Below are 16,311 nucleotides of genomic sequence, written 5' to 3' on the forward strand. Positions count from 1 at the left end.
GGACTCTATTAGGGGGAAGACGTGTCAGATGGAGTGCTAGAAGAGACGAGTGTTGACCTGGAAGACATAGGGGATCCAGTATTAGAGGCAGATTTAAGAGGGCTTTGGAGGACTTGAAATCAAATAAGGCTGAGGAGATTGGTAATATTCCATCGGAATTTCTGAAGTCATTGAGAGAAGTAGCAACCAAATGACTGCTCAACTAGGTGAGTAGAATCTATAAGACTGGCGACGTGACATCATCCTTTCGGAAAAAATATCATGCACACAATTCCGAAGATAGCAAAGGCAGATGGATGTTAGAACTACTGGAGAATCCGATTAACATCTCATGCATCGAAGACACTGACGAAAATAATATATATAAGAATGGAAAAAAATTGAGTATTTGTTAGGTGTCGATCAGTTTGACTTTAAGGAAGGTAAAGGCACCAGAGAGGCAGTCACGACACTGTGACTGATAACGGATGCAAGACTGAAGAAAAATCAAGCCACTTTCATAAGATTTGTCGACCTAGAAAAAGCGTTCGACAATGTAAAATGGTACAAGATGTTCGAAATTCTTAAAAGAATAGGAGAAAACTATAGAGAAAGCTTATCCATCGACTCTTTGATTTGGTCTGAATGTCAAATAACAAGGTAAAAAACCAAAGCAGCAAAACAATGTAGAAGTATATCAGAAATAACGGTGACAATAAATGCGTGATTTTTTGATATTTCTTTGAATTCAAACAAATTTTATTGACAGGGAAACAACATTGCGCACACGATGTTGCTTTAGAATAGACAATACTAACGATGTAAGAGCTAGAGAATTTAGAGTTAGCCATAGAGAGATACAATGTGTATCGAGGAACAAATCGCAACCAGATATGACTGAAACTGAAGTGCTCAGAGCTTGTTTTGCGAATGCAAATTGACTAGTGCGGTATCGCCAGTTTTAGTGAACCTTGAATGCACAATGCATGTAGGTCTGATATTAAGAAGAGAATGAGCGTTAGAAGGACACTTTCAATCAAAGGTGAAAATTACAAAGGCGACTTTGCATTCAACGTCTGCTATGGACATTTTTTTTACACAATAAGGCCCATTATTAATCTGGATGGTTCATTGTTACCTGTGTGAATGGACCAGAAACTTTGGTTCACGCCTGATGATACCAGCTTTACGTACAGAAAAAATTGTGAAGGGATCATCAATGGCTGGAAGAAAAAAAAAAGAAAAAGAAAAACTGCAAGAGACAGAGAGAGAAATAAACATCTAGCATTTTTCACACATCAGGCTTTATTTCAGGTTTAAAGAAAGTTGTTGGTGTCGTTCTGTGTTCTGTATTCCATACAAACGCTTTGAGAAATGCAAGAAAATTCTGCTGGATTTCATTAACCTGGAGAGTCTCAGTGGAATGCATGAAGGGACACTTCGTGCCTCGTGTGGCAAAACAGCTTATAGTAGTACAGTGGAAAAAAATCAGAGATACTATCAATATGTCACTTCTACTTGGCACGTACTTCAAAGTTGCTTCTTTAACACTGCTTCCTTTCATCAAACACATTCATCTGAGATCATAATGAAATTAGCGACACTTTGATATTTATCAAATGTGATGACATTTAGGATAAAACAACTGATTTCATCTTCAATACTTTTTAGTTGTATGTGTAATTTTAACTGTTACATCTGTTATAAACAATGTGGCAAACAGCTAAATCCCCTTAAATAGCATATCAAGTTTTACTGAAATAAACAATAAAGGTGCTATAATTATTAAACATGAGCATGCTCATATTTATTAATTTTAGTAAATGAAATGTAATTGCGAGAAAGAAAAATTGTATGACTGGCATTGTAGATGAATAAGTTCATATTATTTTAAGTAATTAAAAGTTAAACTCTGGTTTTTTATGTACTCATTAACAACAAGACATAATTTTAGTACCTTCCATAAGGACGCTTTTGGCAACACCTATGTCGAGTGAAACTTATAGTGACATATGCATGACTTTCCACAGATTTTGATATGTATATATTGTTGTAATATAGGTTTACCCTCCGCTACGAATTTCAAATCAAAAAATTGCCTGCAAAAAAAACCAGTCCATAAATTAAGCAGATATACGTAAGAAGCGATTCGACTTCGAGAAAAATGGGGAAAATGTTTATCTGCCTGATAAAACAAAATAAAGAGTTTCATTCGAACGTGAATGAATCGTAGCTGCTTATGAACCATGAGCATGAGCACAGGAAACATATTGCTATTACAGAACACATGACTCACCTTCCTTGATGTACGACCGAGCGCTTCCTCTTGCTACACAGCCACATGTGAACTGATAACTGTTGAGTTTTGCAGGGCCGTGTAACTGTGAATGCAGCTTCAGCGAACCTTTGAGGGGGGCAGTCAGCCTCACAGTCCACAGGATTAGTGTCAGCACCGAGGTGATGCGAATTGGCGACAGACAACATGGGGGTGCGTGTCCAGTCTGGGTTACTTCCACTCACCAGCTAACACAAACACCTACCACTATGAAGGTGGGTGGCGATTTTGAAACCTGATGGAAAGCCGACCAGGGTGGGGAGGTAGGCGAGTCGTCACTGGCAATGAACTTTTAAGTGCTAAATTATTTCTCAGTATGGTAACCAGGTAATGCCGAAAGCTTACATGGTGCTTTCAGCAAGACTTGTTCTACGTCGCTCTCATAAGGCCTCGTGCTTGAAAATCCTCACCCCCAAACGTTTGGGCAAGCCGTAATTGCCCTGACCTGGCGAGAGTAAAATTTAGCCAAAAGGATCTATGTTCCTTCAAAACCTCAAATCTGAAAATACATTGTCGACTCAGCGGAGATAAAAGAATAAGGTAAAAAGACTTGATATGACGATTTCCATTGCAAAATTAATGAGACCAGTAATATTAACAACGAATCATGTTTATAGGTGTATGTGATAATTGTTATTAAATAGGTCTAATATGACTTTCTGGGTACTTTGTTAAGGTAATATTTTGAAACTGTTGCCTTAAACTAATATAACAAGTAAATAATATTTACTCACCATAAATATAGAGTATACAATTACTTGCCCAATTAAACAAGAAATATGTCAACTGGATCTGACCATAATCGCACTTTATGCATTTGCAGAAAGATGAAGATGTCAAAACTGGTTTGCTCTCATGCTCTGATAAAAGAGTTCATGGAGTAAGGAGGTTCAACTTGGGTATTATATATTAGCTGAGCACTGCCAAAAATTCAAGAATAAATTAGTAGTAGTAGTAGTTGTAGTAGTAGTAATATTTTTCAAAAGTTTATCTAAAAATATGATACCGGTCGCGGCGCACATTCTGTTTCGAGCAGACTGCACATCTACGGCATAGTTTGCATTTCTTGGACTAGTCACTTCGAGTGACATGAGAAAAGTGCCTCCCAGTAAAGCGAAGAGGATTCTAGTCATCAGAGCGTCTTTCTTTAGTATCTCTTCTCCGTTCTGTAGCAAATTTTTCCACAATTTCTCGTACCAACTGGTCGCGGCGCTGCGTCACGTCATCGTCGGCAGCCTTTGGAATTAGCGCCCCCCTTCTCTTACGGCCCTGGCGGGGACCCCCTCCTCCCAACCTGATGGTTAGATCATTATTGTCTAACAAGATACAAAATTGTCCGCCATACTGCCCATGATATATTCAGTGTATTCACATATATGAATTTAACGTGAGATAACTAGTACTCAAGATCATCTTCAATTCAATTTATTAGCGTCCTTGTAGTACAGCATCAAAGTGACATAGGACTTGTCAATAAACATAGGCATATTTAGAACTCTTGCATTGTATAAAATGATTTTTCTATAATCCATTTCTAATATTTATCCACAGATTTCAACTAGTTTGTTCTAACTCCATTTCCATGTTGGTACACACCTCTTGCCTGCGCAAATTCGTGGCCCGCTCGGTACGATGTAATGTGGGCACTGGGCAGACGGATCGCTGCCTGTGGACGAGCCTTTCGATTAACCCGCTCTATATATTGAATGTGTATATCGATATCGAACCTACTTTCGGTTTTTTATATCATTACGAACTTCGGTAGTATGCATGATGATGTGTTTTGTTTAGCTTATAGGCGTACCTGAGCGTCTCTTTATATTCTGTATAAATTGCAGCGAAACGGGAGCTACTAAAAAAATTATACATGTTAGTGGCGTCCACTGAAGTTGCAACAAACATCGAGTATCGATGCAGACGAGGGTGGGATATGTGTTGTTTCAAAAGTTGAGGTTATAAGTATTTTCGGAATTGTTCGAAGAAAGTATAAAAAAGCAATGTCATTGTGCTATTTAGGGCCAACAGCGTGGCGTACATTGTCCACTTATGTTTGTTGTGTTTCTAAAAGATATTATTGTGCATCGAAGTTGAAACCACTGCTATATACCGCATCCTGGTGTAAACAAGGAGTACCGGCGTTTAAGTCGGCCGCTAAAAGTGAAATAATTGTGAAACTCTGTAGTCCAAAAAGCGTTTGGTGTGCGCAAAAACGATCATTTCATTTAAGCTCCAATCTAAGCGCGAAACGCCCATATGAAGTGAACACTGATGTTCAGAAGGATGTGATATTATTTAGGCACCTAAACCCCAGGTGGTATACGGTTCTTAATTTATTTGCAGTCTGTCAGTTTTGTTTTTGGATGTATTCTGCTCATTTAGGGTATACACTACTGAAAGATGCGCCGGTGAAAGCGGATGTGAATGAAGATCTCCCCTTCTGGAGGAAAGTTAATTTAGGAGAGAAGAAATATAGACTTGGATTTACTATACTTTCTATACTCGTAGGTAAGTACGGAAATGCAGAAATATCACAACCTGTCGATAAAATTCAAATGTGAGTGATTATGTATATTTTCACAACACCAGAAGTAGGTCTACATCCAGTACTACTTACTAGGAAAATGCTGGTCATAAAAACGTCAGTTTCCAATAGAAATTCCTATTATCATTGTTGATTGGTAGCTTAATGTAAATTTTTTAATGCTAATCTCCAGGTTCTGAAATTCTGGCTCCTGAAGTCCATTCTTATTTTTATATTATTACGAGAAACTTGTCATTTTCTAATATCTGTCTCAATTAATGAAGACAAATAATCGACTGTATAACATTTTATTAGGAATAGAGTGTTACGAAGTCACACACACCAGTAGCATACCTGAAGAAGATAATTTGTTGGTAAATTTTGTATGTTCGACACCCTATTGTGACACACACAAAATTTTGCCAGATTAGGTTCTAGATAATGGAGGTAGGATAGGTGTGGGGACAGGGACGGCAATCCTTTCCTTCTGAACCACTAACATTGCCAGATCTGACCCAGTGAAGGTATAGGATAAAGGTGAGGAAAAAGAAGACTCATCAAATAGCGTTGCATATGCCCAAATGACGCAAATATTACAGATTTTAGATACATTGCTAAGTCATTTTTTGGCCTGTGTCATTAACAATAAACTACTTTAGATTTGTGTATATATTCTCTCACGTTTAGTTTTCCCAAAGAAGTACAGTACATTTTTTTAAAATACTAAGGTGTAGTAATAGAAAGGCACATTGCCTACTATTCATTTGGTCAGAGCAAAAAAAAATTAATGTAAGCTTAGAGCTTCACTGGTGGAAGACATAGAAACGCATTAACACACAGGGACAAATAGTTATTTGAAAGTATGCGCAGTTGTGTTTAATTTTGTGAAGCCTCACATTAGGGAAGGAGTGGTAGATTTATCCAATCCACAAATCATGTTTCATAGCTATCACACCCTGAAGAAGAGCATTCAAGGATGTGCTGCAAGTCAGACATAGAGGAATATTCAAAAAGAGGCATCGGCTTTGGTCAGAGGCATAGGAAACAAGCAACGAATGCTGTAAAAACAATATGGTGGCTGTAAATTGATGTTAATGGCAACTTTTTTCAAATGGACAAGGTGACAAATCAGTCTTTCACCACAACCAGTCCTTTTTCCTTTTTTTGTAGGCCTATCACAACCAAACTGTCACCTTCCAGCCTTATTTAAATCTTGCTTCAAGCTATAGATCAGTCACAACCAGAACTAGGTTTGTTTTAGTATCACATTTGTTAGCTTTGTCAACTCACAACCAAACAGTTACCTTCCAACCTCACCTATACCTTGGGCTAAGCTATACAGGTCAATCTGTCACCACAAGCTGTTACTTCCCCTCCCTCCCCCCCCACCCCCAAAATATTCATTGGCTTTGGAAACTAACAATACAGCCATGAATATATACACAAAAAGACGATGTGAAAGCAGCTGTTAACATTATGTCACAGGCCAAAGCTGATGACTCATAGTGAACATTCCTCTTGATCCATAAAAGTCAACTTGTACACTAAAAGGCAGAAACTGCCACTGCAGGCTACTTACCACACGGCATACAACTACTAGTATAATTTGAGGTAGGTGTAGATGTTGTTCCCTTAATGAAAATTATTGTTTTAAAATTCTGAATGTTGAAGACTGACATCTGTTTCTTGTAAATGTGCCTGACAGTGGCTGTTTTCAGCTGTTGAGTAGCATAGTTTGACTTAGATATGTAGTAATGATCTTTTGTTTGCAATTCAGTCTTCACTTTTCCTGCCAGGTTTAACTTTGATGACAACCACTTGCTTGTATACAGCAAAATCAGTTAAGTATCTTATATTACGGAAAGGGGGAAGGAGCGTGACAATTGTTACACATGGACCATTTGGAAGGAATATTTCACGTACAGTGGATCTTGCAAATGTAAGTTCTGTTTTTTAACATTGGAGTGGTAGTTAATTAGTAATTACTGCTGCAAAATAACCACTATCTTTATGTAAGTTTGGAAATGGACTACTTATATTTTATGCTTTGTATTAAGCCTATTATATTATAAAACATTTCTCAACAATCCATGAAGCTGTTGGAGAGATGTCTCTGGGATTTGAAAAGAAGTCAAGGACGTGCATTTTATTTAAGTACAATACAATGAAATGACTTAAGATTGTGAAATGCGATATTCCAGTGCTACAATATCTATTATAATAGATTCTGGGGAGATATTCTTCAGTGGAGTAGGAGTTGCCCGACATAAAGTTCTCAAATTCTGTCTTAAACTCCACTGCATTAGTCAGATTTTTACATCGTGCACAGACAGTCCAACTTGCATGTGTGCTTGTGCCAGCTGACTGGCGTGGGCACAGGTGCACAGGAGGTAGGCACATGCCGACATGCAGGCGGTCTCACAGGCTAGTTGTAGTGTACACACAGCTGTATTCCATTGGCCGAGACCAGACTGGCTAGGGTGGACAAGAAGTTCGTACGTGCTTAAGTCACATGCCATGCAGTCGTCTAGTGAGTTGCCAACAGCACCTCCGGTTGCAGTGATGAATGGGCAAGGGGGCATTGTTGGAGCAGCCTTACCTAGCAAGCTGTAGAATAAAAGTGTGACCATGTATCTTATTCCTCTCAGTAGTGATGTTATGACCCTGAAGTCTTCATAGAGATTTTTTTGTCATAGTTCGTATTCATTGATTGGACTACTTTTCGAGATACAAAAACTATGTATGTAGTTATCAAAATACCAAGAATACACTGAAATGACTTAAGATTACAAAATATTGTATTCCAGTGCTACAGTATCTATTATAATAATGAAAGTAATTAATTTTTTAGAATACAGTGTAAGTGGATAGATGAAAAATCTACTCACCAACCAACAGCAAGAGAACACACACACACACACACACACACACACACACACACACACACACACACACACACACAAAAAGTTTTTACATATTCAAGCTTTGGAGCCAGTGGCTCATTCTTCTGGCAGAAATGTTGAAGGGGAAGGAAGAAGGGTTAAGAAAAAAGACTGGAGAAGTTTAGGAAGACAAATAGAGTTCGGTAAAGCCACCCAGAACCTCGGGTCAGGGGAGACTTACTGTCCAGTCTCTACTACTCCCTTATGTTCTGATCTCAGTTGCTAGAGTCCTCAGCAAGTATCTAACTAGGGTTACTTCATTTTATCTTATGCTTAATTCACAGCTGGTAAACATTTTGTTCGGTCTTGCATCAAGGCCATAACTACGTCATTCACTTATAATCCACTGAGAGACATCACTCTAACTTTTAATGGTACATAATAATAATAATAGTAAGTTACCTATCCATGTCACATGATTGCATCAGTTATTCAGTTTTTTGTGACCACAGAAGCAGTTATTCATAGTTACATCTTGGGACATGGTGGGATAAGTTAGGCAATGTAAAGTAATAATGAATGTTCACACTGCTCTCCATGCTGATTCCTGTCGGTAAATAATTGCCCAGTGGTGAAGTTAATCACTGTTTATTCCACCATAGATCAACTTGTGGCCCCCCCCATGCATCTGCATGAATAAAAAAATTGAATAAAAGCAAGATAAAAAACACTGTTTTTAGGGCCTCGTAATGTGTGGTTGGATTTCAAATTGTTGGCTACTTCACTGTGCAAGGGCCACCAATGCATCTGTTGCATTAAATGTAAATGAAATTAGTTAAAAGTTTAATATATGCAGGAATCTGCGGTGAAGTAATGTTCATGTCACACAGTGTTTTTAATTTTTTTGTAAACTAAGTTTGTAGCAACAAACTAAAACATACCTTTGCACTATTCACAGACATTTAACATTTAAATAATTTGTAAGTGTAGTGGCCTAAGTAAGCTGACCAGCATCATGTATTTGCTTAAACTTTCGAAAATCCACAAAAAAATATGTAAAGTTGCTTTTGTCTGAAAGGTAACTCCAGAAGCTTGCCACTTTCACTAAAGATGACACGTTAAGTGACAGACAGGCACAATTAAAAACCACACATAATCTTTCGACCATAGTCTTTGTCAGAACAAAAAACTGAAACAAACGCCATTCATTCACACAAGTCATTACATCTCACACACACATGATCACCAACTTTGGTGGCTAGGGCCAGTCAGAGCTCCTGGAGTTGGCAGTCTAGTGTGCATGAGGTGTGCTTGCTAGTATGAGTGAGTGGTAATTGTGTCTTTTTTGTTCTGATGAAGGTTGTGGCTGAAAGCTTTTGTGTAAGTGTCTTTTAATTGTGCCTGTGTGCATCTTAACATACCATCTTTACGGTAAGCAGCAATCTATCTTTTCTTACGTAGTTTATATCCCAACCTGGATTTTCCGTTGTTTAACTCCAGAAGAGTTTTCTAAAGTTTAGAATTAGTTGCCTAACCCAAAATTATAATGAGTCCTCATGCTGAAAATGTTTCAAAGTCTTTGTGACAGTGAGATGTGAAATACTACGACTCTCAACCACCCGGCTCGCTCATAGGTTTTTTGTAATTCCACGAGTCAAAAATATTTCAGAGGTCTTGTGATCATCACATGTGAAATTTTTACAGCTGTGCTACCAAATACTTACAAAAGTATTCATGATACACAAGAGGTGATGTCCAGCTGCACATACTTACTCTCTGTTTATGAACTCCACTCCATCTCACTCCTGAGTACAAAGTGTCCTGCGCAAAAATTGCAGCTGTTATTGATAGCCTTGCACTGACTTGAATTGAGATCGCACACTTCAACTTCCGAAAACTATAAATTTAATGTTATATATACGTATTACACACGAATCGGGATGCGAATTTGATTAGCTTTTCAGTGCTGCTTTTTATTTATATGTGGCTTTAATGGTTTTGCCAGTGTTAGTGTCTTTGTTGAATGGACAATATTTTGTGTCCTTAAACCATTAATAAATATCAAACAATTAAACTATTACAGTCATGCAACTCTAATGACATCTGTTTACCAATGTTACCACTATTTCATGTTTTATTTAAGAGAAAATTCACATGGGTGAAATACACATTTTGGCGTGTAATTTAAAATGCACATTATTCACAAAAAAAAATCTACTTTAAAAATTTGATAGTACTCATTGAGACTATCAACCGGCACTATGTTTGTATGGCTCACTTCAGGAATTAGTGAGTTAATTTTATAGATCATTGCATATCTAAAACATTTAAAATTAATTAAATAAATTCACAACTAAGTCTCATAGTGAGGGCACATCTTTACTGATCCGCTCATCAATTTTTTTTCTTTCAAACCGTATGACTAGTCTCTCTGTCATTGGTTGTTTAGTTTAGTTTTTGTTTAGCATTTCTCTTTTGTAATGGAAGCTGTCCTTCCAAGTCCACTTCAGCGGTCAGGTTTTTTTCCACTGTGTGGTCAGAGGTTCAGGCTGGCTGACCTACACCCAAGATTTCTCATACTTTTAGAGATGCTGCCACATATTAACAAAGTTGCAAAGCTCGTCCAGACAGCTGTGCTCCCCTCCCCCGCGCCTGCCTCCCTCCCAAACAACTCGTAAAACTCACTGAGTCAGCTGCTAGCATTCCATCAGGATATGCTGTGTGCATGTCTGTCTATGTGTGTGTTGTTAAAGCCTTTCGTGGTCATTCCTGGAGTGTACTTCTGGAACTGTATCCAAATGCCCCTTTGTGTCAGAATTTCACAATATTTTCACTCAGTTTTATTCATATTTGTGTGTTCACTACTTGTTGCATCCTGCATACAGTCAATGATTATATTTACTCATACTGTAAACTCAGTAAGTTGTTATTTAGCTTATTTTGGATAAACTGTGCTGTTTGCCATTTATGTAGAATGCACTGATAAAAATGTTACACATATTGAATTTGTTTTGATGCTGTCTAAAATAAAGGGAATTCTTCAGTAACTTTGTGCAAAACTGTCATGCCAGAGGTCGTAAATTGATTTGTGTTATAATCAACTGTGTGCATAGATACAGCCTAAAGTGTTCATTTGATATTTTTGTAGCTGCTGGAGATAGCATTTGGCAGTATTTCGCAACGAGATAGCATTTGGCAGTATTTCGCAACCATGTCATTTCAAGTTGAATGAACAGTTTTCAAATTTTTGGGAGGGAAAAGTGGAGAACGTAACTATGAACTATGTTAATGTGGTTTTGCTTAGAAAACTAGCGTACGACATTAATCACATTTTGTAGAATTTGTTATGAAGGAGAACCCCAAGGGATGAAGAATAAGTCAAGCAATACACTGACGGAGTGAAGTTGCAGCTAGAAACTGTGTTGATAATTTAACTGTTGTCAAACTGCTTCAAAATATTTGACCATTCGTGAACTATGTTTAACACAGAGAAATTAATAGAAGAGCTGGTATGTTGAGGAAGGAGGAAAAGGTGGGGGGGGGGGGGGGGGGAGAATACTGCAGCTTCCTTCGTTATGTTAAATGGTTACTACCTCCTTGTTTATTTAACAATATATGATGGGAACAATAGATGTGAGTTTGATGAAAGAACTGAGACCTGTTTAAATTAGCATTCTGTTGTGCTGCACAGTGATATAGCATTCATTTTTCATATTTGAAAGGAAGTTGTGTTAATTGTGGTGTTTGGGTACACTCACTACATAACTTGGCTTGAATCTAACAACATACTTAATTTAACCAGTGAATATTTTAAATGAATTATGTTGAGTGTTACATATGTTACTGCAGTATCCTTGGTGACCCAGTTCTCTTTTGTTTAAGTACATCACAAAAGAGACACACCAATTTTGTGCAAAGTTGCTTCGTCTCTGACACACTGCGTGATTGTTTTGTGGTTGATACTAATAAAAAGTATTTTGACATTGCTCTAAGTTCATTAGATGATTGTGAATATATATTACTTTTCTAATGTTTGAAATTTATTTCTACTGGTAATTTATAAACTTCAATTTTTGTTTTGCGCAGGTCAGTTGTCCAGCTAGCCGCGGGAGTGCTAAAGGGCAGCTGCCAATCAAAGTGAAAGGAAATTATATTCATTATGTATTAGACATGAGAGGAGAATTTACCAACCCTCAGCTTTTTGATTACACTGCAGGCTTGAAAAGAAATTTGTAAGCTATGTATTTACTTGAGGCAAGGTTTTTCAAATGCAAGTTTTTGCAGCAATTGTCAATTTTATGACCAGTTATTCTCATTCCTCAACATCACTTGTTTTCTTTGTGTATGTGCTCTTGAGTATATTTTTGCAACTAAGTTAATGATTTTTCACCCACCAAGAATGAGGAAGGAAATCAGCTGTGTCCTTTTCAAAAGAACCATCCATCTGCTTGCCTTAACTGATCAAGGTAAGCCTTGATTACTTAAATGTGGATAGGGATTTGAACCTCTACTTGTCTTGAATGTGACACCATAAGTGTAATACGAGAGAAAGCAAAGTATATTTTGCTGTATCATATTAAACTATAAAATATTTCATTAGTTACTAATAGTTTCATGATGTTATTACTATTTTCTAATGTTAATGTGCTAATCAGTGATTGTCAGTGGGATAAATGATCATTTGGGTAAAAATGCATGTATGGTGTCTTTGGCTTTCCATTGCATGCTGCTGCTGTTAACAGTTTGAGTGATAAATAATGAGAACAGAACAGTTTGATGATGGTAGGCAATCACATAGCTCATGCATATTTTGCTATGCTACATAAATGAAGTTAGCTGGTATTTTGCTTCACTCGTAGATATTTAAGCTGAGTTATTAGAAACCAACCTAACCACCACCTCAGAAATCACGATATATAACAGAAAAATAGCAAAACATTTATGATAAAAGTGATGGTAAGCATAGTAATGTTTACGTTTAAGCTGTGCTGTGAGGTCTCACTCAATCCACCAGCTTAAAAATTGTCACACATTAAGAAAAAACAGCCAAATATTTGTGACGGTCAAGATCATAAGATTGAGCTATTTTCAGGTGTTACTTTATACTGTCACCCAACTGGTTATATCCAATGATAACAGAGATTGTTGACAAAAGTACTCAAAAAAGTTAGTTGGCAAACTAGGTACCCTGTTACAATTACAAATTACAATTATTTTTCAATTGGGTTGGTTAATGTCAAATATAAAAAGAAAATAAAGGAATGGCTGAATGGAGCAAATATGAAGTGCATTAAAAGAGAACAGATTGATTAACACACAAAACAAAAGAATCCAACATCCCCCACACCAGTCCGTTTAGGTCCACTTTACTACCACCTTACCCAATTGCTTTCTCACATGTAGCGATTGGTACATTGTTCAACAGGCGTCACTCACTGATTTTATTGTGGCCAAAAGAAAGGTAAAGCTGCACTACATGGATCTGGATGACTAGTGGTCTGAATGAGAAAGACTGGGCATTCTCACAACCATCACTGAAACATGAAAAAAAAAAAAAAAAAAAAATACATTTAATAGATGTACCATATTTGTAAAAATATAGGTTGCACTTTAACTTTTTACACGCGATTATAGTAAGAAGTAAATCTGGAATATAAGCTGCACTACTAAATTTATGAGAAAGTTCAATTAGATCCAATTTGAGTTACATATCACTCTGTTTCATTCTTCAACTCCTGTGTAACTACAGCGTAACTGTTAAGTTGGTAGAATAGAATGGCTGTGTTGAAGTTGTAGCTTCAGCTGCTCTGCTGCTGTGTGGCAGGCTGTCTACACCTGAGTTGTACATGTATCACGGAAATACCATATTTATTGGGAGGTCTGGTAACACGACTAATTCCAGAGACAGTGTGAGGAAGTTGAGGACATAGCTGCTTAATCGCTTTATTCAGAGATTTCTTCATTTTTGCCGTACTCCATTCTAAAGGTTGTAAGTAGTTGTTCCTTTGAGAAAGAAATAGCTTCTTCCTTATGAAGTCCTTCCATCAGGAAAATGTTAGGGCTGAGATTAAAATGCTGCTGTGGTTGGCTCCTTATCTAGCATGATGAGGCCTGTACTGTTATCAGGATAAGTGTATGCATACCACACAATTGATGAGGTGATTCGCACCCACATCAAGAATGAGTGCTACTTGAAAAAACTCTTGTCTCTTCCAGTCCATCAAATGCTGCAACTTCACTCTCACCATGTTTCATTTCTAATATCCTTAAAGAAACAAATAGAAAGTTGATATTTGTGAAATGATAACAGAAATGTTATGTATGAAGAAAAAATAAAACAAAGATTAAATTAACTTATGTGAAAACCTTGACAAAATTGCTGCTATTGTCTGTTACACAAGGCGCCACTTGTTATGTCGGCTCTCAATAGCAACAGCCAGAATCTTATGTATGGTATCTCACAATCTTTTTTATGGTAAGCATCTCAAATTTTCTGCCTAGTGTCTCTTCATTGAGCTAGTGCATGGTAATCCCCAGGAAAGCTCTACTAAAATTTGTCTAGTAATCTGCTGTGGTTGTAACATCATTAACTCTTGATAGCTGCTCTACGAGTCTCTTTTTTTTTTGGTTATTGTACCATTGCTTCGGTCATGCAGGTACAGTTCTCCTACACGTTGCCAGAGCCTTCATCAAATTTTATGAACAATGCTTCTACCACTGAAAAAGGCTGAAGAGAATGGCAGACAAAATCTAAAACTAGCTTGTCGACAGTGCTATGGTGGGTTGTGTTATTTGTGAGGGAAAGTATAGGTTGTGTTTTCTTTGCACCTGTACTTTCAGTCTGAAGATCAAACTTTATTTCTTCGCTCATTGCAGGAATTGTCCCATTTCAGATAACTTTGTTGGATGATTCCTCTGCAATGGAGACAAAGGTTGTATGATTACTGATGAAAAAAGGTTATATTTTACCATTTGTTATATTTGTGCTGTAATAAATAATACTCAGTATTAATAATATAGTAACATTTATAGTTGTATAGTTTCCTTAGGTTTCTTGGAAATGTGGCATGTATGTACACTTGTTTCAATTTGTAACTTTAATATTACATAATATACTTTCTGATTGTAGTTGCTTACCTGTATATGCTTCCTTAAATTAGATGCTGAACTCCCAGCAGAGTTCAGAAATTTATTTCTCCGTCAGAGCTTACATTTTACCATTATACTTTCTTTGCATTGTGCACCACTCAACTCAAAATAATTTTTTAACTAAGGAAATGGAAATACTCTAACCGCATTCTCTCCGTTTTCTGTTTCACTGTCGATGCTGTGCATCAAAGAGACAAACAACTCGCAACTTCTCTCGAAGCACTTATAAAGTTTAACAAAGAATGAATGAAGGTTGTGCTAAAGAAATACATATAGGTGAAATGTTTTTCATTGCCTGCAAGATATGTGAGAGAGAGAACAAGTTATGACTGTTACAAAGTAATGATTCCAATGTTGTAATGATTACTATTTTATTCAAATAAGTAAATTAAAAGTACAAATTACGTTTTCTAATGTGCAGCAATTACAAGGAAAATTACATGGAAAATTATCATTACATGTAATTCAATTACTTTTATGCAGTTACTTACCATCATTGATAACAAATTAACAATAGCAGCAACCAATGGACGATTCATGGATACCATGTTGCACTTTAGCCTTCATTTGCTGTTTCTTGTGTTGATGTGCTCAGTCACTGGACATTCTGAGTAGCATATTTCTTCGGAATTGTGTTTTCGTTATGATCTAAACTGAAGTCTGAGGTGGTTTGATGCAGCCCTCCATGCTACTCTGTCTTCCGCAGGCATCTCCATCTCTGAATAACTACTGCAATCTACACACAACTGACTTTGACTCATGACACTCAGTACTTCATAAATTAGCATTTTTTCTCACAATTTCTGACATTTACAATCCAGTTGATATGCCTTCAAGTTTCTTCTCTGTATCAATTTCCTACTCTTTTCTTTATCTCTATTTTGCTGTCAATGTTTCAGCAAACACTTTTGCTTACATTCTTCCCTCCTTAACTTTTCTAATCCTCACTTTGTTTTGTGTCCTGCCTGTTTCATATTTCCTTCCAATCCTTAGTTGATTTAATACTATTACATTGAGCATGTCTTCTAGCATTAGCCCAGCTTGACAAGAAATTAGTTGATTCAAAGATCAATTTTTAATTATAATGTAAGAATTCTGAAAATTTTAATCTGTTAATTTTCAATAAACATTACATCAGCCATATGTTTTTGCATTTTAAGATAGCTCCTGATGCTCAAGAGTTAGTAAGATTAAATCAGGAAAGAAAAATTCAGGAACATAAATAAAACCTTGCAACAACTCAGGAACAGCTGAAGTATACACAAAAGGCCTGTAAACTGGGAAACTGTGTCTACTTCTGCCAGACATAAAAAATTCAAAACCATTTAAAGAAGTGACAAAATGAACTCCATGAATGATGGGATGGTATACACAATTTTTGCCAGTTCAAACAGAGCTCTACAGTTGTTGAATTCCCATAACACATCGAGCATTAATGTTTGAAA

The 16,311-nt window shown here is 36.8% G+C and overlaps 1 protein-coding gene across 1 annotated transcript; it reads left to right on the plus strand.

The window, feature by feature from the left end:
• Nucleotides 1-4,055: 4,055 nt before the first annotated feature.
• LOC126354855 (transmembrane protein 223) lies at nucleotides 4,056-16,005 on the plus strand. The gene is made up of 3 exons (XM_050004842.1): nucleotides 4,056-4,819; nucleotides 6,632-6,774; nucleotides 11,804-16,005. Exons 1-3 carry the CDS (start codon nucleotides 4,312-4,314, stop codon nucleotides 11,951-11,953), a joined length of 801 nt encoding a protein of 266 aa, XP_049860799.1. The 5' UTR covers nucleotides 4,056-4,311; the 3' UTR covers nucleotides 11,954-16,005.
• The last annotated feature ends 306 nt before the right edge of the window (nucleotides 16,006-16,311 follow it).

The sequence above is a fragment of the Schistocerca gregaria genome, chromosome 3 (genome assembly GCF_023897955.1).
Source record: "Schistocerca gregaria isolate iqSchGreg1 chromosome 3, iqSchGreg1.2, whole genome shotgun sequence".
NCBI lineage: Eukaryota > Metazoa > Arthropoda > Insecta > Orthoptera > Acrididae > Schistocerca > Schistocerca gregaria.